The sequence below is a fragment of the Panthera leo genome, chromosome B2 (genome assembly GCF_018350215.1).
Source record: "Panthera leo isolate Ple1 chromosome B2, P.leo_Ple1_pat1.1, whole genome shotgun sequence".
Classification (NCBI taxonomy): domain Eukaryota; kingdom Metazoa; phylum Chordata; class Mammalia; order Carnivora; family Felidae; genus Panthera; species Panthera leo.
This window is the reverse complement of record NC_056683.1, coordinates 11497604-11525160: the sequence shown is the minus strand read 5'-3', so window position 1 is coordinate 11525160 and position 27557 is coordinate 11497604. Positions and strand designations below refer to the sequence as shown.

The 27557-nt window shown below is 37.9% G+C and overlaps 1 protein-coding gene and 1 pseudogene across 11 annotated transcripts in view; one reads left to right on the top strand and one right to left on the bottom strand.

The window, feature by feature from the left end:
• The window catches only part of NUP153 (nucleoporin 153), a 92059-nt gene that overhangs the window by 43349 nt on the left and 21153 nt on the right, over positions 1 to 27557 (bottom strand). For 9 of the 11 annotated variants that reach the window (XM_042937832.1, XM_042937822.1, XM_042937825.1 and 6 more), the window contains 7 exons: positions 18427 to 18652; positions 6635 to 6883; positions 6358 to 6497; positions 6148 to 6276; positions 315 to 431; positions 177 to 221; positions 10 to 66 (listed from right to left, as the gene is read on the bottom strand). In XM_042937832.1, the coding sequence (XP_042793766.1) occupies positions 10 to 66; positions 177 to 221; positions 315 to 431; positions 6148 to 6276; positions 6358 to 6497; positions 6635 to 6883; positions 18427 to 18652 (963 nt within the window). Of the gene's footprint in view, positions 1 to 9; positions 67 to 176; positions 222 to 314; positions 432 to 6147; positions 6277 to 6357; positions 6498 to 6634; positions 6884 to 18426; positions 18653 to 19883; positions 20079 to 27557 lie in introns of those variants that run through there. The other 2 variants (XM_042937831.1, XM_042937830.1) reach the window with 2 other exon arrangements.
• Positions 19157 to 19686, top strand: LOC122219534 (annotated as a pseudogene).

The following is a 27557-nucleotide window of genomic DNA, read 5'->3' as shown; positions in this document are numbered from 1 at the left end:
AAGTTTTACCCTTTCCCTTTTGGCCTGAAAGTCTGAGGTCGTATCTATTCCACTCCTATCAAGAGGCTGAAAAAGTAAAATGCCATTAGAATAGACTGGAAATTGAGAAAAACAGGACTTTCATCACCAATATATAAAAATGTTATCTCTTATAAAAGGTTTATAAGTCAACTTACAGAATTCAGGGGAGAAGAAACAACAGACGGGATTCTTTTTGCATCCTGTTAATGTTGAAACAATACCAAAATTAAAATTTTTCACAAAAGTCAAATGTTGTTGTATACCTACATTTACTTGTGATTCTAAAAATTTACCGCGAGAGGGCTTGACATCTTCTCCAAAGTTTGCAATATCCGCCGAGCTGTGGAACTGGTCACACCATAGGACTGTGCACTCAGCTGCTTAGCTTTCATCTGCCTTCTGACTGGTGCCTATGAAGTAAACGTTGCATTACTGTTTTGGACCATAAACTCTAAAGCACAGATTTCAGGAAATAAAAGTATTTACAAAACAGAACAGATATCCGAAGAGAAATAGGATTAATGTCCTAACAGGAATTTATCTCTGGATGGTGTCATTATGCCTAAGTTCAACTTTTCTTCTTTACACCTTTTACTGAAAAGCCAATGACTTTTACAATCAGAAACAAGAAAGACAGCACACACCGCACTGAAGATCTGCAACTATGTTAAATGGGAAAAGGGAGATCACTGGTATAAAGTTCTGGCATTAGTTTGACCCATTTATCCCTGATATTTAAATCAAAGAACACTTCTCGTTGAGTCACTGTGTCGTCACTACGTCATACACCTGGAGCTAATGTAACATCGTGTGTCAACTGTAATCCAACAAAAAATAAACATAAGTAAATCAAAGAACTAAATAAATGAGAACTATATTAAAATATTAGTTATTCTGGGTATTAATTAAATTCCAAGATAACTAAATGAAGAGACTGTAGGCTCTATTGTAAAGGAAATTCGCATTTTTAAACGAATTTCTCAAATTTTGAAATAAGAAAAAATTTTAAATACTCGGGCTATTTCTTAATAACCTTTTAACTTTATTAAAATTGAAGTTAAGGAAAAAAACCTTATAAAGAATAGACAAGTACCCTTTAATACATAAGCAATGTTTACAAATTCCAACTAAAACAGTTCCTTTTCTCAAAAATACAAAAATACATTACAACATTCCAATGACCAAATGACTACCACAAAGCAAGTTTGGTAATGCTTAATATAAAGATATTATCACAATCGAAACACAACCCAATCTCTACAAATAGCTCACAATATCTGAAAACTTGAACCATAACGACTTTAAATGTTTCTCTGTCCAATACCAAACAATGATAACATTTCCAGAGTAGCTGCATGATTCCCCATTAGTTTTATTAAGAACTTGATGCCCGTTAAGAATTGTTGTTCAAGCCAGAGGCTTGGGCAAACATGAAGCAACATTAGAATTCTCTAGGAAAATCTGATAGTCTGTCCTGTCACTGGATTCTACTGGCCACTGACCACTCAGGGCTTTAGTTTGCTAATCAACAAAATGGAATTGAATTACAGAATCTTTAATATACCTCCCTGCTCTAATACTCTAGGAAAGGAATTATTAGCTTTGTCCCAAACGTCAGCGATAAACATTTGGAAGCCTGTGTTGAGACAGATTCTAAGGGTATGTCACAATTCACCATTAAAAAGTACAGGATTCAAAGTAAGAAAGAAATGAAGAAAAGCAAGAATATACTGGGACTTGGACTATTCTATGAATCACAGGCTTGCATCATCGTATCTACTAACAGGCTGAACTATTATTTTAACTTTAAAAATTTTTTAAAGAATACGATCCAGTTTAAGCTTTAGAAAAAGCTCCCTGTGTAACTCCAACATCTAGTTAACATTTTCTTAAATAACAAAATACTGCCCTTCATGAACACATTCAGAAATAAAACTCATAATTACTGTTAACTACATACATGAAACCATCCTCTAATTAGGAAAACAAGAAACTAAAGACAAGACAGTCTTAAAATATACTTGTTTCTATGCCATTTCTATGTTTGTCATAGACTCATCTTCACAGATTCCCCTCTCCAAGAGTCTACTTACTGAAAGTATAATTACTCCTCCATCTTTAAAATGTCAAAATCTGTAAATGTAAGCACAACACCATATAGACAAAACAATTTCTTATGGCCTTCAAAGAACCCATAGGATAAAATACGGGATGGTGGGATTCACCTTAAACTTATTATCAATTTACAACTGTTCTTTGCTTATATGTAAATACAACTGATTTTGCATAACGACCTTGTATTCTGTAATCTTGCTGAACTCATTAAGTTCTGATAACTTTTTTTGTATTTCTTAGGCCTTTCTATGTGGATAAGCATGTTGTCTATGAATAGGAGTACCACTTTCTTCCTTCCTGCAGTGGGTAGGCCCTGCAGTACAGCACTACACAGCAGCAATGCTAGCAGACAGCCTTGTTCTCTTCCTGGCCTTGGGAGAACAGTACTCTGTTTCTCACCATCAGTATGATGTTAGCTAAAGATTTTCTGTAGATACCATTTATCAGGTTGAGAAGATCCCCATTTATTCCTCAGGCTGCAGGAAATTTTTATTATGAAAGGATGCTGAATTTTGTCAAATGTGTTTTATGCATCTATGGAGATAACCATACAGTTTCTATTCTTTAGTTTGTTTAAATGGTAGCTCACATTAATTTTCAAATGTTGAACTAACCTTGCATTCCCAAGATAAACCCTACTTGATTATGAAATAGTAGCCTTTTTATATATGTTAGATTCTCTTTACAAATATTTATAGAGAAGGTTTGGGTCTGTAATGCCTAAGAAATATTAGTTTGTGGCTTTCTTGTAATGCCTTTGGTTGGTTTCAGTATCAGGGTAATACTGGCCCCATAATATGTTGGAAAGTGTACCCTCCTATTATACGAAAACATATGCATAAGATTGGTATTCTTTCTTTCTTAAATGCTTGGTAGAATTCACCAAGGAAGTTAAATGAGCCTGAAATTTTCTTTGCTGGAACGTATTCTGACTATGTATTCAATTTATGGAACAGACTATTGGAGCTATTTTTTTTTTTTTAATGTTTATTCATTCTTGAAAGACAGAGCATGAGTGGGGGTGGGGCAGAAAGGGAGAGAGGAAGACACAGAATCCGAAGCAGACTCCAGGCTCTGAGCTGTCAGCACAGAGCCTGATGTGGGGCTCGAACCACAAACCGTGAGACCATGACCTGAGCCGAAGTCGGACGCTCAACCGACTGAGCCACCCAGGTGCCCCACAGTCATTTATTCTTAATTAATACCAAATAACAAGAAATACTTAGGTATAAATCTAACAAAATATGTGCAAGGTCTGTGTGATGAATACTACAAAACACTGATGAAAGAAATTTCAAAAACTTAAATAGAGAGACATACTGTGTTCAAGGACTGGGAGATTCAATTTTATTAAGATGTATATTCTTCTCCCTAAATTGACCTTCAGACTCAATACAATTCTAATCAAAATTCCAATAGATTGTAAAAACTGGTAACATGATTCTAAAATTATGAAAAAGTAAATGACTTAGGAAAGTCAAAACAAGCTTGAAAAAGAACAAAGTTGGAGGACTCACATTACCGATTTCAACACTATAAAGCAATAGTAATCAAAAGAATGTAGAGTTGGCCAAAGGATACATAGAAATGGAAAATAATAGAAAGTCAAGAAATAGAACCACATATATGGTCAACTGATTTTCAACAAAGATGCAAAGGCAATGCAATGTAGAAAGCACAACCTTTTCAACAAATGCTACTAAAAAAATTGGACATTCGTTATGTGAAAAAAAAATGAATCTTGATCCCTCATGACATGATACATACCATATACAAAAGTTAACTCAAAATAAATCAGAAGCCTAAATTAAAACCTAAAACTGTGGGGGTGCCTGGATCGCTCAGTCGGTTAGGCTTCCATCTCTTGATTTCGATTCAGGTCACAATCTCATAGTTCGTGAGTTCGAGCCGTGCATCAGGCTCTACGCTGAGAGTGTGAAGCCCACTTGCGATTCTCTCTCTCCCTCTCTCTCTGCCCCTCCTATTCTGTCTCTCTCAAAATAAACAAACAAACTTAAAAAAAAAACAAAAAACAAAAAAACTATGGGGTGCCTGGGTGGCTCAGCCGGTTAAGCAACCAACTCTCAACCTCGGCTCAGGTCATGATCTCACAGTTCAGGAGTTCAAGCCTTGAGTCGGGGGGCTCTGTGCTGACAGAGAAGAGTGTGCTTGGGATTCTCTCTCCTTCTCTCTCTGCCTCTTCCCCACTCTCTCTCTCTCTCAAAAGAAGATAAACTTTAAAAACACAAAACAAAACCTAAAACTATAAATCCACTAGAAAACACGGATGAACACTGTGACCCTAGGCTAGGCAAAAATGTCCTACATACTACACCACATGCATGAGGCATATAAGGAAAAAACCCAATACACTAAATGCCATGAAAAGTAAAAACTTCTCTGTAAAAGACTTAAGCCAGAGAATGGGAGAAAACATTTGCAAAACACGTATGTAATAAAGGACTTAATAAAGGTGTAGCATACTCTTAAAACTGATTAATAAGAAAGCGACCCCATTTAAAAATGGGCAGAAGATTTGAACAGATATTTCACCAAAGAAGACACATCTATGGCAAACAGGCACATGAAAAGATGCTCAATTTCACAAATAAAAGCCACGGTGGTGTGGAGATACCACAACATGCCTATTAGAATGGCTAAAATAGGGGCGCCTGGGTGGCTCAGTCGGTTAAGCGTCCGACTTCGGCTCAGGTCACGATCTCGCGGTCCGCGGGTTCGAGCCCCGCGTCGGGCTCTGGGCTGATGGCTCAGAGCCTGGAGCCTGCTTCCGATTCTGTGTTTCCCTTTCTCTCTGCCCCTCCCCCGTTCATGCTGTGTCTCTCTCTCTGTCTGGAAAATAAATAAACGTTAAAAAAAAAAAAATTTAAAAAAAAAAAAAAAAAAAAAGAATGGCTAAAATAAGGGGCGCCTGGGTGGCTCAGTCGGTTAAGCATCCGACTTCAGCTCAGGTCACGATCTCACGGTCCGCGAGTTCGAGCCCCACATCGGGCTCTGGGCTGATGGAGCCTGCTTCCGATTCTGTGTCTCCCTCTCTCTCTGCCCCTCCCTTGTTCATGCTCTGTCTCTCTCTGTCTCAAAAATAAATAAAAAACATTAAAAAAAAAATTAAAAAAAAAAAGAATGGCTAAAATAAAACAATGAAGAACTGATGACAAGTGCTGGCGAGAACACTCTTCCATTACTTTGCTGAGAAAACAGCATTACTTTGCTGTGGAGAACAGTTTGGCAATTTATTAGAAAGTTAAATGTATACTTACTATAAGACCCAGCAGCCAACTTCTGGGTGTTTACCCAAGAGAAATGGAAATAAATGTTCACATAGCACGCTTATAACCACTTATTCACAACTGTTCCAAATCACATCAAACCCAAGTGTCCTTTCAGTAGTGAATGGATAGGATAAACAAGTTACAACTCAACAATAAAAGGAACTACTGATATGTGCAAAAATAAAGATCCATTCCAGATGCATTATGCTAAGTACAAGAGGCCAGATTCAAAGGCTAGATGCTATATGGATTAAATTTAAATGACATTCTGGAAAAATCAAAACTACAGGGAAAGAAAGCAGATCAGTGGTTGCCAGAGGGTAGAGGTAGGAAGAGGGGTTGACAACAGAGAGGCACAAGGTAACAATTTGCTGTGATGGAAATGTTTATTCAATACTTTGATTGCAGAGTGCATACACAACTGTATGTATTCTGTTAAAATGCAAATACTCTAAGAAGGGTAAATTTTACTATACATAATTTACACCTCAATTTTTTTAAAAAAGGAATTAATCATCACACTTCCTAAAACACAGACGCACATAACATGCTCACAAGTGTAATGAATAAATATTCACTTAAGTCGAATACAACGTTCAGATAGTCCCTAAATGAAAAGGTATCATTTTACCAAAAAATAACCAAACCAAAACTCCATTGGAGTGCCGTTAATTACTTGACAATTGTTAACGTTATCAGTCCTTCTCCTATTCAAACCAACCTGATACGGTGTGTTTCGGAGTTTCAGTTGTCTTGCAGCAGCTGCTGCCCCACCGTACATTGTTTTTCCAGGATAAAAAGGAGAATCTCCAAGCTGACTTGTTTTAAGGATTGAAGAATTCCCAAGTGACTGCACAGAAACAAAATGATAAATTATGAGCAATAAACACTCAAAACAAATGTGATTGAATCCAATCTTACTAGTACTCACAGGGGAAAGTGTTCCAAAGGCAGACAAGTTGAATGCTGGTTTTTTTGAGCTGGTGGCAGTGTGCTGTGAGAGTGAATGAGTACGTTCAGCCTCTGGGGACCACAGAGGTGGCACTGAAGTGTTCTTTGTAACAGCTATATCTGAAACAAAAATATGTAATGCATAGTTAGAGCACTAATTACAAGGCCCTCAATTTTTATAAACAGAAAATGAAAATTAGAAGTAAGAAAAAACCTATCCCATGAAATTTAACTTTACTACCAAACACCAAGAATACCTTTATCAGAAGCTCTTGAAGAAAAACCACTGGTAGTTGAGATGTTATCATCATCATGTTGAGAGGTAGAATCTTTAATTTCCTTTACAAGGGAAAATCCAGAACTGCCAATTGGGAATGCCGAGGATGTGGAGGGCTGACAGTGTAGTGCAGGAGATTCCAACACGGAGAAATTCATATGGCTCCGATGAAGAGAAGGCCTTGTTAATACATCTGGGTAATTTGAAGAAGTACTAGTTGTTGAGGGTTCTTTAAAGAGTAAAAAAACAAAAAAACAAAAAAACAAAAAGGCATTAGTATTATGAATATACAGCTTAGAAAAAGCAATACAGTATCACAACAAAATGGTTTTTGAGAAAACATACTATATAACATCGCTTCAATTCAAGCCACTGAAGCCTCCCATAAGCTCAGTTTAAGCTATTCTTTACTCAAAAAAGGTTTCATCTAGCTGCAATGAATTTACTTAACCTAGTATCAAACTATGTATGTTTCAGGGGTCACATGCAATTTCTAAAAGTGCATGGCTCTTTATTGATATTGATGCTTGAATTGCTACTATAAAACCCGCTCATGAAAAGTAAAAGAAGCTATATAAGTCATAGCAACCACTACTAAAATTGTAGATCTCCCAGATATTTTATATACAGACATAAATCGTTTCTCTAATTATATAATCATGCTATGCATCCAGTTCTATGACCTGCTTTTTCATTTACCAATTTTGTCTCTACATACAGAGCATTCCCTTTAAAGACCACATTGTATGTTATCATGCTAATTGACGCGAATTATTTTGTGATTATTTTCCCAATGTTCCATCGAACATCTATGCACTGGTATCTGCATACTCTTAAGAGTATTCTTTTGGATTAATCCATGGTTCTCTAAGAATAGAAGCACAAAGAGAAATAATTTAAAAAATACTTTTAAGCTTCCCACAAAAATATCTGATTCTGTAAGTCTGAAGTTAGACCCATAAAGCTGCCTGATGTACCCTGAGAATCAATGGGATAAACAATTATATGGAATTGCTCTGCAGGACTCAATCAGAGAGTATGCTCATTTTTGCTTATGAAACATACCGCAATCCTATCAGTTATACTCCCACAAATAGCAAATGACAATGTACATTTCCACCATACTCTCTAACACTGGATATTAACCTTTTCTGATTTCTATCAATCTATCAAATGGCACCATTATTTTATTTGCATTTATTTAAATGAGAGGGATAGTGCGTCCTTCCCTATATTCATTGTTCATTTACACTTCTATTAATTGCTTACTGATATAGTCATTTTTTAATGTTTATTTATCTTGAGAGCGTGCACACCAGCGGAGGAGGAGCAGAAAAAGAGGAGACAGACAATCCCAAGCAGGCTCTGTGCTGTCAGCACAAAGCCCAATGTGGAGCTCAAACCCATGACCTATTAGATTATGACTTGAGCTAAAATCAAGAGTTGGACACTTAACCAACTGAGCCACCCAGCCGCCCCAATAAAAGCTAATCTTTGATCAGTAAGATACTGCAATATGACCTGAAATATTACAACTATTTTTCACTGTTGGCTGAACCTATTCATTTTGTTGATGTTATTTTTTGCAGTACAGAAAATAATTTGTTTACAAGGTTTGTAAACCTTGTAACCTTTGTTTACTTTTGTAAACTTTGTTTACAAAGGCATTTACCATTCCAAGACTATAAGAAATAAAAAATTTTACTGATTTTTTGGTACTGCACTGTTATTTTTATTTCAATATAATATTTAATCTTGAATCCATCTGGAGTCAGTTATGATATAGTAGTGAAGCTTCATTGTTTCCCAAATGGTTAGTCTGTTTACATTCTAAAATAACCTTCTTTTTTTTGTTGTTGTTTATTTTTGAGAGAGAGAGAGAGACAGAGAGAGACAGAGAGAGAGGGCGCGCGCGTGCAGGGGAGAGGCAAAGAGAGAGGGAGACAGAATCTGAAGCAGGCTCCAGGCTCCAAACTGTCAGCACAGAGCCCGATGCGGGGCTTGAACTCACAAGCCATTAGATCATGACCTAAGCCGAAGTCAGTCAGACGCTTAACCTACTGAGCCACCCCTAAAATAACCTTAAATAAGCTACCTTATAATCACGGAGAAGCCACCACTACCACATAACAAATCCCGAAAGGCTTTTCACCCTCTTCCCCAGTGATGTATCTGTACAATAATGTTTTACCCACTACAACTTTAGAACACATTTAGTAACTGCAAAGTTACTCCAACCCACCCCCACATTCCCCTTATTCTTTTTCAGAATTTCTCTACTCATTTTCAGGTGTATTTTCAAAAACCTTTAAAATCATTTGTCAAGTTTCCAAGACTCTCAATTAGGCTGGAATGTCTGGGCCTCCAGACTAGTGCTTCTGCTATAATTTAAATAATTATAAAACTGAACAGAATAGGAGATATCTTTCAAACAACAGAAAACGGCACAAGAAAACTCAAAAAGTGAACCCTATCACTACCCAGCTCTCTACCTAGGTATGTTTTCGGACCTGGAAGAAAGAGCTGGAGTCCAAGCATAACACAGCAGGCAGAAATCAGAATTAAGGGCACTGGACAGTAGAAAACTGCAGCGAAGGGCCTCCAGAAGTCCACATGGGTGTGTCCAGAGAGTGAATGGGCTTTCCATGCACAGAGTGAGACCATATAAGGCTTACCAAGTATGAGCTACCACAGAGTTGAGGAAACAAGTCACTAGGAAGCGAGCAATGCTAGGGGGCAAGAAGCAGTGTGGAGGACACAGGAGCCACAGGGTTGCCAGAACTTAGAGATCCCATAAACACCTCCTTAAATCCCTGGCATTCAACCGAGATGTTGGAAAAGCTTCCCCTTGAGACAAAGGATCATGTCCTAGAACAACATGTCCTATGTTCTAGGACATAGGTTTAGACTCAACCTAAAAAGCCACAAGAGAAACAGTTTGGAGGCTAAGTCCTATCACTTTAGGGAATTTAAGAAATCTTGGACCCTCCACAGATGCACAATTAACAAAACATAAAACTAAGTTTACAAAGTTCAAAATGATCAGTAACAACTGCCTGCTCAAACAACAATCAATACTCCTCAGTGGAAGATAACAGCATCCCAAATCTCTACATGTATTTTTCAAAATGACATATATAAGAAAAATGTGATCAACAGTGCAGAAAAAAGTCAACTGGAATTAAACATGAGATAGATGATGCAATTAAAGGCTTTAAAAATAAGTATTTTAGCTATGTTCAAAGTTCCTAACAGACTCATTAAAATGATTTGATTTGGATCACACTAAAGTTAAAAGATTTTAAAAAGGAAGGGATACCATGCCCAGCATTGTTTTCCTACTGACTTTTTTCGTTCAGCTCTCCTTTATGTTCCTCAGCGGAACAAAAGAATTTCTTCTAGAGTGCCATACACTTCTGAAGTTTATTTCTATGTTTTTGTTGTTTGATATTGTAAGTAGGATTCTTTCTTCCTTCATACTTTCTGTTTACTGCTTAAATAAGTTACTGGGGTTTTGTTTTTTGTTTTTCTATATTAACTTTGTGACTAATTTCTACAAATCTCTTATTCTAAACAGTTGTTTGTTTTTTTTCCCCATCAATTGGCTCTCTTGGGTTTTCTGGGTATTATTTTGCTTCCTTCTTACCAATACTTACATGTATACATACATCCTCTTACCTAATTACATCTTTAACATCCAGAAGTGGTGATGATGGGATTCCATTTTATACCTGACTTTAATGGGAATGTTTCTAATGCTTCACCATTACAGGTGATTCTGGCCTTTGGATGACTAACATGTTAAGCAAGCTCTAAATGAAATAAACAATTCTAAATAAAATACATAGCAAATACCTATTAATTATCTACCAGAAAGAAAATAATTACAAGACTTCCACTATATAAATATGCTAACTTATATTAATAATTCCCTCATGATAAACGATTCCTTACATCCCAAGATCAACTCTCCCTAGTGAGTAAGAAGATTCTATTTTTTAACGTGCTGCTGGATTGTATTTGATGCTCTGTAATTTTCTTCCTCAAAGTCTGTCTTCAAAAATACTTAACAGCATAAGCAATAGAAAACAATTCCACACTATTTAGTTTCAAAGTACTATTATACAAAAAATAAGATTCAGATAAAAACACTTAACTAGAACTGGAAGGAAACATCAACATAATAAAAGCCGTATATGAAAAACTCACAGCTAACATCAAACCCAATGGTGAAAGACAGATTTTCCTCTAACATCAAGAACAAGACAGGGATACCTGCTTTCCCCACTTTTATTTAACCCAGTATTGCAAGCTCTAGCCAGAACAGTTAAGGCAAGAAGAAAGGCATCCAAAGTTGGAAAGGAAGAAATAAAATAGCTCTATTTACAAATGATATACCTTGTATGTAGAAACCCCTAAATATTACACACACACACACACACACCCATTGGAATAAATTAATTCAGCAAAGTAGGAGGTTACAAAATAAGCACACAAAAATGAGCTGTGTTTCTATACACTAACAATGCACATTTTGGAAAGCAGATTAAGGAAACAATTCCATTAACAGCATCAGAAAAAAACAAAACACTTAGAAATTAACCAAGAAAGTGAAAGACTTGAACAATGAGAACTATAAAACACTGCTGAAAGAAATTTAAGAAGACATAAATGGAAAGACATCCCAGGGGGCTTGGCTGGCTCAATGGGTCCAACTTCGGATTTCAGCTCACCTCATGATCTCATGGTTCAGGAGATCAAGCCCCATGTCAGACTCCACGCTGTCAGCATGGGATTCTCTCTCCTCTCTGTCTCTGCCCCTCCCTTGCTCATGCTCACATGCACACGCTCTCTCAAAATAAATAAACTTTAAAAAAAAATGTCTTCAGTAAGGTGGGTGGTTTCAGGATCACCATACAAAAACCAACAGCTTTCCTCTAAATCAGCAACAGTTGGACAAATGGCATTTGTATTTTCTATTTCTAATTTGTATTTTACAATAGCAACAGAACCTGTAAAAAGAACAGAACAGACTTATTTAATACCTGTTCCTGAGTGAGAATATTCTTCCTCCCAGCACCCCCCAATATAATTTCGATCTGTTCAGTTGAAGTGTAGTTGACACACAGTGTTACATTAGTCCCAAGTGTACAACATAGTGATTCCACAGCTCTGTATGTTACCATGACGAGCATGCTTGGGATTCTCTCTTTCCCGCTCTCTTTGCCCCTCCCCTGCTTGTGCTCAGGTACACATGCTCTCTCACACAATAAACTTAAAAAAAAAAAAAGAAAGACATCCCATGTTTTTACACTGAAGAAACTAATATTGTTAACATGTCAATACTACCCAAAGCAATCTGCTGGTTCAATACAATGCCTTTCAAAAACCCAATGACGTTTTCTCAAAAATAGAAAAATCCATCCTAAAACTCTTATGGAATCTTCAAGGGCCCTTAATAGCCAAAATAATCTTGAAAGGAACAACAAAGTTGTCAGTTTCACACTTCCTGATTTCAAAACATATCACAAAAAAGTAATCAAATTAGTGTGGTACCAGCACAAAGACGGACATGTAGACCAATGGAAGAGAACAGAGAGCCCAGAAATAAACCCTTACATACATGGTCAAATGATTTTCCACAAAGGTGCCAAGACTACTCAATGGGAAAAGGACAATCTCATCAACAAATGGTTCTGGGACAACTGGAGAGACACATGCAAAAAGAATGGAAGTGGACCCTTACATCATATACAAAAATTAACTCAAAATGGATTAAAGACCTAAAAAGCAAGACCCAGAACTATAAAACTAGAAGAAATCAGAAGCGAAAAAGCTTCATGACATTGGTCTTCACAATGATTTCCTGGATCTGACAGGCAACAAAAGAAAAACAGACATGTGGGACTATATTAAACTTAAAAACTTCTGTGCACTAAAAGACACAATCAACAGAGTGAACGGGCAACTTACAGAATGGTAGAAAATATTTGCCAATCATATATAAGAGGTTAATATCCAGAATATATAAATATGAACTCCTACAACAAAAAAATCAAATAATCTGATTAAAACCCGGGCAAAGAACTTGAAGAGATGTTTCTTCAAAGATGATCTACAAATGGCCCAACAAGCATATGAAAAGATGCTCTCAGCATTAAAAATCACAGGAGAAATACAAATCAAACCACAATGAGATCCACTCACACCCACGAAGACAGCTACTATCAGAACAACAAAATAAACATTGGCAAGAACATGGAAGAAGTGGAACCCCTGTGCACTACTGGTAGGAAATGTAAAATGACACAGCCGCTGTGGAAAGCAGTTTGGCAGTTCTTCCAAAAAAAAAAAAAAAATAGAATTCCCATATGCCCCAGCCAATTCCACTTCTGGGTATATACCTAAAAGAACTGAAAGCAGGGTCTCAAAGAGATCTCTACAAGCATGTTCCTAACAATAGTATTCACAATAGCTTAAGGGCTGAAAGAACCGAAGTATCCACCAACAAATGAATAAATGGGGTATATATGTATAATGGAATATTATTCAGCCCTAAAAAGGGAATATATTCTGATACATGGTATAATGTGGATGAACCCTGAAGACATGGTAAGTGAAATAAGCCAGTCCACAAAAGGACAAAAACATAGGATTCTACTCATAGGAGATCTCTCTCTCTCTCTCTCTCTCTCTCTCTCTCCCCCTCCCCCACCCCTCCCCAAATCACACGCACACACGCTCTTTCAAAATAAACAACTTTTAAAAATCACTATTCATGGAACATATTTTTAAAATTTAATAGAATATTTAAATTGCTTCATATGTAATAATTCTTTATCAAGCTCACTCAAATTAAGAGAGATACTGGCTGGAGTTTGAAAATCTACTACTACTGACATTTAAACCTATAGGCATTTAAACACTATACTATTTTAATTTTTCTGCACTTAGGACGCACATATGTATAAGATGAAATGGTTGTTCGAATACAAAGTATTCTAATTTTGTAGTATATTTTAAAACAAAAGGACAATTTTCTAGCTATTGGCAGACATCTGTTAAATATAGTCTGTATAGACACTATAATGGAAAAAGAAAACTACTGTGATGTACTTCTACTTGAAGGTAGGATGCTAACAGCAATGCTACTTTTTTAATACTTACAGAGCTTCTTTACCCCCAAAACCAGGACCAATAAAGAACAGTCTGGGATAATAAGACTAAACAAGGCCATGTCGTCTACAGACTTACATCACTCACAAATGCCCAGTGTCTAAGAGTGTATCTATCATCACATGGCATTAATTAGACAAAGTAGTCTACAACTTTGAGTCTACTGCCGACTCATATGCTAGATATGCCACTGCGGGGCCTTTCAGAGGCCTGAGTTCTTACTGACTCAACGAAACATGCACGTTATTTCAGATTCTCACTGATCCATCCCACTAACCTAGCAGAAGAAACCTAAACACCCAAAGACTCACCATCATTAAGACAGTCAATACAAGGGGCACCTGGATGGCTCAGTTAAACGTCAGACTCTTGATTTCGGCTCAGGTCATGATCTCACAGTCATGGGATCAAGTCCCACATCGGGCTCTGTGCTGGGCATGAAGCCTGCTTAAGATCCTCTCTCTCCCTCTCTCTCTCTCTGCCCCTCTCCCCATGTCTCTTTATTTATAAGTAAATAAATAGATAGATAGATAAATAGATAAGACAGTCAACACAAGGAAGTACACAGGCATAAGGCCGCAGACAACAGGTTTTAAATGGGCCACAGATTCTAGAGCTGTTCTTACTGCACTGTGCTATTTGAGGAATGTACAATACTCTCCAGCTCCAGTTACTATTAATATGGAAGTTACACTGGTATAATTAATATTAAGTAAACAACATTCAGGACTGTTATATCGAAATTATTTTAAGCTTTTGATAATTTGACATCACTTTAAGAACAGACATGTCTAAGTTGTTTTTTGAGAATGCATTGTCAAATTTAAGTGTAACGTTTCAGAGTAAACAAATGGAATTGTTTTATCTAGTAAGATCTATATTCATCACACTGAGGAGTTATCAGTGGGACTTTAAGTCACACATTATGTGATTACAAGTACTGAATGCAACACTGTGAGAAGAGAACTGTCCGGAACGAACAAAATTCAAGATAGGAGCAGGATTCAGATCTAAGATAAGAATGAGGTGGGAAATACTATCAAGTTCCTGAAATTAGTATCTAAAAGCTGCTCACAATTTGCTTCTGCACAATTAGAGGAGTTAGGGTAGGAAAGTGGGTGAATTAGTGTGGGAACAGAGAAAACAAGATCAGCCATAGTTGGCTGTCTTCAAAGATGGGTAATGGGTACACAGGTGTTCTTTGCAGTAGTCTCCTTATTATGCAGTTTGAAATCTTCCATAGTAATGTAAGTTTAGAAGTTACTCACAAAGGTCTACGTGTACCATACACGTAACATAAAAACTACCATATGAACTTCTTAACATAATAAAATCTGAGTTACAACTGACCTTGGCAAACCACTGAATAAATCCCATTAATGAAAAATACAAACACAGACAAAAAAGAACTGTACAGATGTAAAATGAGAAACACTATCTCACACCTGAACTAAATTAATTCTTCAAGTTAGTTAATCCTCATAAGCATGGTCATTAGGATGGAAAAGAGAGTGTCTATCACTGTGGATATAGGCTAGGGAACACAGAAGTCTATAATGAAAAAAGAGAAGCTGGGGTTCCCTTCAATGTCCAGGGGGAAAAATGAAATAGCAGCACTCAGCTTAGACCTACTAGGTAAAGCCTCAAGGTTGTTGTTGGTAATAATAGATTTGAAAGAAATCTGTCTAGGTGTAGATACTAAAACTTCCTAAGTTATTCTAATAAAAATAAGCAAACATTTAAAAATTAAGCCAAATCAAGTATTACTAAGAAAATTTAGATACGTCATTTCTCCACAGTGAGAATCATTCTTACAGGCCCATTTCACTCTCACTAGGTTTCACTACAAGCATACCAGGCAGGAAAATACATTACTACAACCACCTAAATTAATAGGCCATACACACCAATTGTTTAGGCAATACAAGACTTTAACACAGAGTTAGAAAACTTTTATAATTATAAATAAGTTAAAACATGTAACGAAAGAAAAATCTATATACAGAAAGAAATATATACAAAGAGATAAACTGGACTTCAACAAAATTAAAAACTTTTGTGCTTCAAAGGACACCATCAAAGGGCGCCTGGGTGGCTCAGTTGGTTGAATGTCTGACTCTTCATTTTGGCTCGGGTCATCATCTCGGTTTGTGAGTTTGAGCCCCGCACTGGGCTCTGTGCTGACAGTACGCAGCCTGCTTGGGATTCTATCTCTGCCCCCTCCCCTGCTCACCGCTCTCTCTCTCTCAAAATAAATAAATAAACTTAAAAGATAAAAAAAAAAAAAAAAAAAAAAGGACACCATCAAGAAAGTAAGACAATCCACAGAATGGGGGAAAATATTTGCAAATCCTACACTGATAAGGGACTTATATCCAGAATACGTAAGACCTCTTCTCAATCAACAACCGAAAGACAAAGAGCCCAATTAAAAATGGAAAAGGGGGGTGTGAACAGCCATTTCTCCAAAGATACACAAACAGCCAGTGAGCACATGGTAAGATGCTCAGTATTGTCAGCACAGAAATGCAAATCAAAACCACTATGAGATTATCACTTCAACCTACTAGAAGAGATTTAATAAAAAAATTAAAGGGGTGCCTGCTGGCTCGGTCAGAAGAGCATGCGGCTCTTGATCTCAGGGTCGTGAGTTCAAGCACCACGTTGGGTGCAGAGATTACTAAGAAATAAACTTCTGGGGTGCCAGGGTGGCTCAACTGGTTGAACATCTGACTCTTGATTTCAGCGCAGGTCATGATCTCAAGGTTCGTTGAGTTGGAGTCCAATGTCAGGCTCTGTGCTGACAGCATGGAGCCTGCTCTCTCTCTGCCACACCCTCCCCTGCTGGTATGCGCATGCGCTCTAAATAAACATTTTCTTTAATAAATAAATAAACTTAAAAAAAATTAAAAACGGAAAGTAAGTATTGGCGAGGGCGTAAAGAAACTGGAATCTTCATATACTGTGGGTGGGAAGGTAAGATGGTATGGCCACTTTGGAAAACAATTATTCCTCAAAACGTTAAAATTACCGTATGACCCAGCAATTCTACTCCTACGTGTACACCCAAGAGAAAACAGCCACACAAAAACTTGCACATGAATGTTCATGGCAGCAATACTCATAATATTCAAAAAGTGGAAATAACCCAAATGTCCATTAACTGAGTGGATACACAAAATAATCCACACCACAGAATATTGCCTGGCAATAAAATGGAATAAAGTTCTGACACACACTGTGACACAGATGAACCTTGAAAAACATGCTGAGTGAAGTAATCCAGACACATAGGACCACATATTCAAGGACTCCATTTATATGAAATGACCAGTACAGGCAAATCTATAGAGACAGATCAGTGGTTGTCTGGGATGGACAGTGACTATTCATGAGAATAGATTTTTTGGGGGAGAAGTGGGGGTGAGAGGGATGGTGAGGAAAATGTCCTAAAACTGACTGTGGTGATAGCTGAAAAACTGCGAATATATTTAAAACCACTGAACTGTACACTTTTTTTTAATGTTTATTTATTTTTGAGAGACAGAGAGAGCACAAGTGGAGTAGGGGCAGAGACAGACGAGTCAGAGTCCAAAGCCAGCACCGGGCTCCGAGCTGTCAGCACAGAGCCCAATGCAGCGCTCGAACTCACGAGCTATGAGAACATGACCTGAGCCTTAGTTGGACACTTAACCAACAGAGCCACCCAGGCACCGCCCCCAGGGTTTTTGAGTACACTTGACAACAATATTACGTCAGTTTCAGGTATATAATATAGCGGTTCAACAAGTTTATACTTTATGCTATGCCCACATGTGTAGCTACCATCTGTCAACACACAACTCTATCCCACTATCACTGACTGTACTCCTTAGGCTGTGCCCTTTATTCCCATGACTTATTCCATAGCTAGAAGCCTGTTATCTCCCACTCCCCTTCCCCCCTTGTGCCCATTCCCCCAATTCCCCTCTCCTCTGGCAACCATCAGCTTCTTCTCTGTATTTATAGTTCTGATTCTGTTTTCTGTTTGTTTATGCATTTGTTTTTTTAGACTCCACATGAATGAGATCATTCGACGTTTGTCCTTCTCATTTCTCTGACTTATTTCACTTAGCATAATACCCTTTAGGTCCATCCATGTTTTTGCAAATGGCACGATCCCCTCTTGTTTATAGTTGCTTACTATTCCTGAGCATGTGTGTGTGTGTGTGTGTGTGCATGTGTGTATTCCACATCTTCCTCACCCATCATCTATCTTAGTACCAGGACCTATTCTAATGGTTTCACATTTACTTTTTTCAAACCAATTTATGAAGATACTGAGAGAAAACAGATTCTCTTGTCCAAAGCCACAGGACAGTCTGTAAAATTCAAACTCCAAATCTAACACCAGAGACTGCACTCTTAAATGATTTATCAGCCTCCCTTAATAAACAAAAAGCTGGTAAGTGACTCATTTGAACCTGATCATCACCCTCCTCCTACATGGTTTATGTACTACCCAATTAGATTTACCACAGCCAAGTAATATAAAGATATTTAAAATTAAGGCATGAAAACCTATCGCTCATAACAAAATATTCACATTCTGTGTACCTTCTGTATTACTGACTGTGGGCTCGGGAGTGATTCTCCCATCATGAATATTAGAGCTCTCCTCATCGGCATATATCAGATGATCATCTTCTCTATTTTCCGGCCACTGTGGTACCTCTCTTGTGTCTGTTGAGCAGCTGCACACATCTTCATTCTTGTTGAAGTATCTTTGTAGCCATCCTGGCACAATATTCTTAACAGATTCTGTAACCCTGCTAAGAATGCCCTGTTGGAGGGAGAAATACATAAGGCAGTTTTAGAAATTTATCTTTCCACATTAGTACTTACACAAAGCCCTACCAAGCAAAACACAACTACTTCCAAAGTTTCCTAAAGTTCAGACACTTGAGTTACGCCAAAATAATGGTATTTTACAATTCTACAGACATTAAGAAATTCCTATTTTTTTCTTTCTTCCATACCCATGAATCAATAACTGCCCCCAAAAGGCCTTATTATTCTAATCTTTAAAAAAAACTCCAACAGGCAGGGTACCCGGGTGGCTCAGCTGGTTAAGCACCTGACTCTGGATTTCGACTTAGGTAATGATCTCACAGTTTGTGAGATCAAGCCCTGCATCGGGCTCTGCACTGACGGTACAGAGCCTGCTTGGGATTTCTCTCTCTGCCCCTCCCCTGCTTGCTCTCTCTCTCTCTCTCTCTCTCTCTCTCTCAAAATAAACACTTAAAAAAATACTTTATTAAAAAAATACAATTAAAAAAAACTCCCAACAGGCCATCAAATAAGCCCATACATTTCAGATTAAGTAATGAGATAATGCACTAAAATGTTACAATCCCAGCGAAAGGCATTCATTTTGATTCCAGCATATTAAAAGCAGCAACACTTCCTCTCCAAACAGGACCTGGCAGAATGGCTTCCTCAAGGAAGGGTGGCAAAAAGAAGGGCCATTCTGCCATCAAAAAGGTAGTGACCAGAGAATACACCATCAATATTCATAGGAGCATCCATGGAATGAGTTTCAAGAAGTGTGCTCCTTGGGCACTCAGAGATCTGGAAATCTGCCATGAAGGAGATAGGAACTCCAGATGTGTGCACGGACACCAGGGTCAACAAAGGTGTCCGGACCAAAGGAATAAGGAATGTGCCATACCGTATCCATGTGCAGTTGTCCAGAAAACATACCAAGGATGAAGATTCACCAAACAAGCTCAATACACTGGTTATCTATGTACCTGTCACCACTTTCAAAAATCTACACACAGTTAATGTGGATGAGAACTAATCGCTGATTGTCAAATAAAGGTATAAAACTAAAAAAAAAAAAAAAAAAAAAAAAAAGCAACATAAACAATACCTTCAACAGTTTCTGCAATTGTTTTATTGCACATTAAGATAAAAAATTTGAATATAAATATGAGTTTTTTTAAGACAAGGAGGAACATAACTAATCCAACATAGTAAATTGAATAAATAATCTAAGATTTTGGGGGCACCTGGTTGGCTCGGTCGGTAAGCATCTGACTCTTGATTTCAGCTCAGGTCATGATCTCCTGGTTTATGAGTTCCAACCCTGCGCGGGGCTGTGTCGCTAGTAGCACGGAGCCTGCTTGGGATTCTGTCTCCCTTTCGCTCTGCCCTTCTCCTGTGAGCACACGTGCACGCGCTCTTTCTTTCTCTCAAAAGCAAGTAAGATATTTCTGATGGGAAAATTTTGTTACATCAAAGGTTGTCGGAAGATCTGAGGAATTAACTTTATTATGACAACTTTTAAAGGGAGAAAAAACGTGTGGTATAACAACAGTATTATTAACATTCATTGTAGCTTTGCTATGTACCAGGCCCTGTTCTAAGCAGTTTAGACATATTAAATGTAATCCTCACAATAATTTTATGAAGCTGGCATTAATAATGTCACTTTACGGACGAAGAGAGACAGTGTAGTTTAAAGTAACTTACCTAAGGTACAAACAACTACTATGGTTTATCTAGGATAAAGTGAAAGGATGGGCTTTGGGATTGATAGGACCTAGGATAAAATTTGAGTACTTCCCGGTACTTTGATTTACTCTAGGTAAAATAACAATAATACCCTTCCTACTCTTACCTGAGAGAGAATTATAATGAAAATCAAATGAAATAAAGTGAAAGTACTTCACAATTTACAAAATATAACAGAAACATATACTGATAATTTTATTACTAATAAGGAAGAAAAAGCCAGCAGAAACAAACTGGGGTGAGATAACCAATTTTAGGCAACAATTTCCTTCATAAAGTACCATTTGTGGGGCTTCAGGGAAAGAATCACAGGAGGAAAAACATGAATTGGCAGGTACAAAAAACAATAGTTAAAAATCACGGCAGAATAGATAAATCTACTCTGAAAGCTAACCCAAGACAAAGAGGCCTTGAAAAATCCTGTCAACAGAAAAGACTGATACAGGCACTTGAACAATATTTTCTCTACTGTATGAAAAGTATAGCTAACCACTGGGAAATATGTAATTATTTTTCCATGTATTCTCCAAACAGAAATTTTGAACCACTCTACAACAATGTAAGCTCTCTAGTAACACATGAAGCCAACAGTCCTATAAAATACTCACTACTGGAAACACAGATTCACTGTTCCCCTTCTCAGTACTGTAACTCAGTATTAGTTATTCAGAAGGATTATCTATCTACATCCAGGATTTAGCATTTATAAAAATATACATAATATTTATTATTTTACTTATTACCTATACTTAAATATTTATTTACCACCTCCCTACATATTTCAAAAGATCTGAAGAGGCTTACAAAATATAAACATAACACTGTTTAAATAAAACTTGAAAAAAGACACATACTTGATAGAAGCAGTAAGTTACCTGAAGCAGTGATAGCAAGAATTTAATGTAGAATAAATTTTTTGTGAATTTCTAAGGTGTTAGGCTACTAAAAATACCAGAGATCCTCTGTGATCCCTACTCACTTAGGGAGGCAAGCACAGGGGCACCTGGGTGGTTCAGCTCATTAAGCATGCAACTTCGGCTCGGGGTGTGATCCCACGGTTCGCGAGTTCAAGCCCCGAGTTGGGCTCTATGCTGACCGTGCCCCAAGCCTGCTTGGGATTCTCATTCTCTCTCTCTCTCTCTCTCTGCCCCCCCCCCACACACACTCACTCACTCTCTCTGTCCTCCCCACTCTCTCTCTCTCTCTCTCAAGATAAATGAAAATTTTTTTTAAAAGAAAGTACAGAACAGCAACATTACACCATCATTCACCGAAGGTCACTTTTGCGGCAGCATTAGGTATTGTGGAGAATAATCAAACAAAACTGAACAGTCAAAATGGACAAAATAAATCTCATTCACTAAAGCTCTTAAAGTTTGCTTAGATCCTTCTCTTTTTCTAAATCAAAATTTAACCAATGTGTCTGTCTGGTCACAGCCCACAGCAGCGTTAGTGTAAGAACATTACAGTGAGAGAGGGCTTACTGATGGCACAATGAGGGACGGCACGGAGAGCTTGGCAGAAACAAGAAACACAGGTGATAAAACTGACCTGGAACCATTATAAAAAACCAGCATCCCTAACTTCAACATACCGGTGTAGGGTAAATGACCCCTAAGGCAACAAAAAGAATTAAGCTCAGTATACCCTAGCACAGTGGTTCCCAAAGTGTGGTCCCTTTGCCGGTAATCTCAGCGTCACCTCACACCCTGCCCCACAGCCCTACTAAACCGGGCTCACCTGTTTAACAAACCCTCCCAAATGAGTCTAACGTACGCTCAAGTTTGAGAGCCACCATTCTAGTTAGAGAGACTCGGAAATTAGATGCATTTCAAGAAATTACAATACATTTTAGAGAAAAGGTCCCTCTGTAAGAGGGGAATAAAAATTATGTATACTTAACTCCTAACAGTTATCTGGAAAACATATGTATGTGGAGCATAGTCGTACAGTAACTAAGATATATCAGAAGATATTTTAAAATTAATCAGAAAAACAAATCTTACAGTGGACTGTGAACATAAGGCAGCTTATTTCTAGAACTATTTCCCCAGTCATTCCCCCAACTGTAGCCATGGTTTTTACCTCTTCTATTATTAATGGGTTTTTTTCTATCCATTCATTTCTCCAAAATAAATTCAGCTCTTCCTACACAATACACTCTATCAAATCACAGATTTGATGTTGTACTGGTCTTCACTTGTTCTTCCCTCGCTCATTCTCGATGGGCTGGCCCACCAAACTGGCTTCTGGTAGGAATGGCCCATGAGAGACTAGGGGATACTAGATATCAATGGAATGCAGAGAAGACAATTCTTTCTTGCGCGCCCTCTCTGCTCAAGGGCCCCATCTCTAAAGCTGCAGCTCCAGCCAGGTGGGCCCCACCCCCTGCACTCCAGGTACACCATTTCTTCCTTAATCCCTCCAGTCCTCGGCAGAGTGGCAGCCTCCCGCTGCTGCTAGTTGCCAGTATTTACTCCTTTAACCGCCCACATATCTCAAAGCAGACTCTTCCTTAAAGATATTTCAGTTTGAACATCTGGAGTGAACGAACGGTTTCTTGCAGGGCCCCCTAACTGATAAAGCAGTGCTACTTGTTAATTTTTTTTTTCTAATGAACCTGAAAATGAAAAAGTCCATGTAGCCTTAGCAACAAAGGAACACACATACAACACTCATAATACTCAAAAGTTTAGTCCAATCTTTATCTCTGTAAAATATTTGAGAATGTTATCCAACTTACATAGGTAAATGCACGTGTTATTTTGTTCATTCAATTCATTCAATCGATACTTACTGATGGCACACTACGTGTCAGGCAAGGAACAGTGGGGAGCAACAGAAACGAGTTCCTGCTCTCCGAGAACTTAGTAAATATAATAGGAAAACAACATGGTGATTCTGTGCTATGAACAAAAATAAAGCAGCGAAGCAGAAGGGGATAGGTATTTTACATAAGCAAAGACCTAGCCATGCAAACTTCTGGTAAACTATGACAGAGTAAACAAAAAGGGCAAAGTCTTAAATACAGTACTGTCCTTGGCACATGCCTTCTAAGTTTCTGGTAAACTTATTAATAAATACAAAATCTAATAAGCCTTAAATAACTATTAAAAACTTTAAAAATTCCTCTTTAATCATATGTGTGTGCATGTGTATGGATGGGAATGTATGTGCAATACTTTGTTCTGTAACTTATATATCTAGTCACTATACAAGGACTAAAACAGTGGATCTCAAATTACAGTCTTCAAACCAGCAGCACTGATGTCACCTTTGAGCAAGTTAGAAATGCAAATGTCTTTTAACACGCTCCTGAGGTGATTCTCATGCAAATTAAAGTTTGAGAACCAGGGTACTAAAATCACCTAAAACTCAAAGACTGTGTTCCCAATTAAGGCTACGGAAAACATAGCTGGCCAGTAAGTTGAACTACAACATAAAGTTTTACCTAAAAGACCACCCTATTTCCATGATTATCTCATTATGGAATATTATCATACCTTTATACCAATTTTGTAAATATCTACCTTATAATATCAGCTCTGAAAAATCAAACAAGCAGTAAACATAAAAGCCTACCTTTGCATCTGTTTTATTTCCACTTCTTTACAGTTAATAACCAGCTATTAGATATTACAATTTTTAAAAACTGCTAGGAAAAATATAAATCTGATTATGCTCAGAACTGGAGAGACTATAAAGAGCTAAGGGACTTTGTCTATCAAACAGACTTGGAGAGATACTTTCCTGCCTGGCAATTTTTTTTTTAAGAGTTCTGAAGTACCAGAGGCACGTGGGTGGTTCAGTCAGTTAAGCATCCAACTCTTGGTTTCGGCTCAGGTCATGATCTTACGGTTTGAGTTCGAGGGCCACATCAGGCTGCATCAGGCTCCATGCTGTCGGTGTGGAGCCTGCCTGAGACACACTCTCTCTCTCTCTCTCTCTCTGCGCCCCTCCCCCGTTCAGGCACATGCTCTCTCTCAAAATAAATAAACTTCAAAGAAAGTTGTTTTTTTTTTGGACTACTAGATTCTTCAGTCACTAAGTGGAAAACTGAGAAAGGCTGAGGGAAAGAGAAAAGGAGAGAAATAGTTTTCTTATGGAAGAAAAAGCACCTCTGATGCTTTTACTAAAGAAGGTGTACATTTTCAGGAGTTCTTGAGAGAAGATGTTTCAGGTCTTTATGGAAATGTGGCACATCAGCTTCCTATATGGACCTGAAGAAAGACTGCTTTATGATACCAAGAGGAAAAAAACCCGACAGGGAAATAGAGGTACACTGAGTAAAGGTCTACTAAGGAGTGAATATGCAAGTCCTCCTTTACCGGACTAACTTCTAGACTTTCAGAGGCTTCAGTGGTAGGCAAAACTGCCACCATTATACCTGGGTATCGGAAAACCTACAGAAACCTACAGAAAACCTCTGATCCCTCACGTCTGGGACAGTCACCCCTTATATGCACCAACAGTACCCTATACTTCCTTTATGATGGCAATTTGTCTAACAGAATGATAATTAGTCTGTCCATCCACTCCACTAGAGCATCAACTCTGTGAGGACAGACAACAGATCTGTACGGTACACAGATCAGTTGATGCACAGTTTTAATTTATCCACGACTGCGCTGCTCAACCAACCTCTTACGCCCACATAATATTCTGTGAAAAGGGGCGCCTGGGTGGCTCAGTAGGTTAAGCATCCAACCTTGGCTCAGGTCATAATCTTGTGGTTCGTGAGATCAAGCCCCACATCGGTCTCTCTGCTGTCAGCACCAAGCCCACTCCAGATCCTCTGTCTCCCTCTTCCTCTACCCCTCCCCTCCGCCCCCTCTCAAAAATATATAAACATGAAAAAATAGGTATCTTATGACAAGTTGCTAAAAAGGACTTCAGTAATTCTAGAATCCAAAAATAAGTGATACGTTTTCTTGGTGTAATAGTTTCACCTTATTTTTTGGCACAAGAACAGACACTCAGATCAATGGAACAGAATAGAGAACCCAGAAATGGACCCACAAACGTATGGCCAACTTATCTTTGACAAAGCAGGAAAGAATATCCGATGGAATAAAGACAGTCTCTTCAGCAAGTGGTGCTGGGAAAACTGGACAACGACATGCAGAAGAATGAACCTGGACCACTTTCTTACACCATACACAAAAATAAACTCAAAATGGATGAAAGACCTAAATGTAAGACGGGAAGCCATCAAAATCCTCGAGGAGAAAGCAGGCAAAAACCTCTTTGATCTTGGCCGCAGCAACTTCTTACTCAACACGTCTCTGGAGGCAAGGGAAACAAAAGCAAAAATGAACTACTGGGACCTCATCAAAATAAAAAGCTCTGCACAGCGAAGGAAACAATCAGCAAAACTAAAAGGCAACCGACAGAATGGGAGAAGAAATTTGGAAAAGACATATCAGATAAAGGGTTAGTATCCAAAATGTATAAAGAACTTCTCAAACTCAACACCCAAAAAACAAATAATCTAGTGAAGAAATGGGCAAAAGACATGAAGAGACACTTCTCCAAAGAAGACATCCAGATGGCCAACCGACACATGAAAAAATGCTCAATGTCACTCATCATCAGGGAAATACAAATCAAAACCATAATGAGATACCACCTTGCACCTGCCAGAATGGCAAACATTAACAACTCAGGCAACAACAGATGTTGGCGAGGATGCGGAGAAAGAGGATCTCCTTTGCACTGTTGGTGGCAATGCAAGCTGGTGCAGCCACTCTGGAAAACAGTGTGGAGGTTCCTCAAAAAACTAAAAATAGAACTACCCTACGACCCAGCAATTGCACTACTAGGTATTTATCCAAGGGATGCAGGTGTGCTGTTTCGAAGGGGCATATGCACCCCCATGTTTACAGCAGCACTATCAACAATAGCCAAAGTATGGAAAGAGCCCAAATGTCCATCGATGGATGAATGGATAAAGAAGATGTGGTATATATACACAACGGAGTATTACTCGGCAATCAAAAAGAATGAAATCTTGCCATTTGCAACTACGTGGATGGAAATGGAGGGTATTATGCTAAGTGAAATCAGTCAGAGAAAGACATATCATATGACTTCATTCACATGAGGACTTTAAGAGACAAAACAGATGAACACAAAGGAAGGGAAACAAAAATAATATAAAAACAGGGAGGGGGACAAAACTGAAGAGACTCCTAAATATGGAAAGCAAACTGAGGGTTACCGGAGGGGTTGTAGGAGGGGGGATGGGCTAAATGGGTACGGAGCACTAAGGAATCTACTCCTGAAATCATTGTTGCACTATATGCTAACTAATTTGTATGTAAATTAAAAAAATAAAATAAAATAAAATAAAAAAAAAGAAAATACTATTTTTGTTGCTACACTAGTAGCCCTTCCTCCAAAAAGACAACTTGTGAAGCTAGCCAAGAGTATGGGAAAACTGAACCATCCTCTGGAATGATAAATAACACAAAGCCAATGAAATGAAGAAAAGCAGAAAGGTAGCCAAAGAAAGCAAAATTAATGAAGGGCTTAGAAAAATCAACAGAACAAATGGGGCATTAAAATCTTAAAAATACTCCTTATAACCCTGAAGTGAAGTCTGCACTAGAGAATCATAAGTAATGAACTTGTATCAAGGATTAAAAGAGTGAATCTTTAAATTTGGACTAAACTGACTGAATTTTTTTCTAAGAACTCAGGGATTTTCATGTGACAAAAATTGGCAAAACATGGCAAAAATGCCACTGATATTTACAACAAATAATTTGGGGGCTAGAAGTAAATTCAATTCAACACTAAATGCATATCAAGCACATTCAATGTGTAAGATACTGTGACTATATTAGCTTTTCGAATTATTTTTAACCTGAGTTCAAGGATTAATGAAAGACAGTGGAGGCGGGGCAAGGCTCTTTTACCATCCTAATTCAGAACTCGTTTGTAATGAAAAAAACATTCTTTTCCTATGTATCTTTTCACCAATTTGTAACCTTAGAATAACCAGAGACATCCCTCCTACGTGGCCAATTTACCATTACTATACAGCCTTCCCTCTCCTTATATAAAGCTCTCTATTCCTATTAGGTTTTAGTTTTCTTTACTTTGGTTCTGTTAAATTCTCTTTTCTCCATGTTATCCTCTATTAAATAGTAGTAGTATTCGGATTA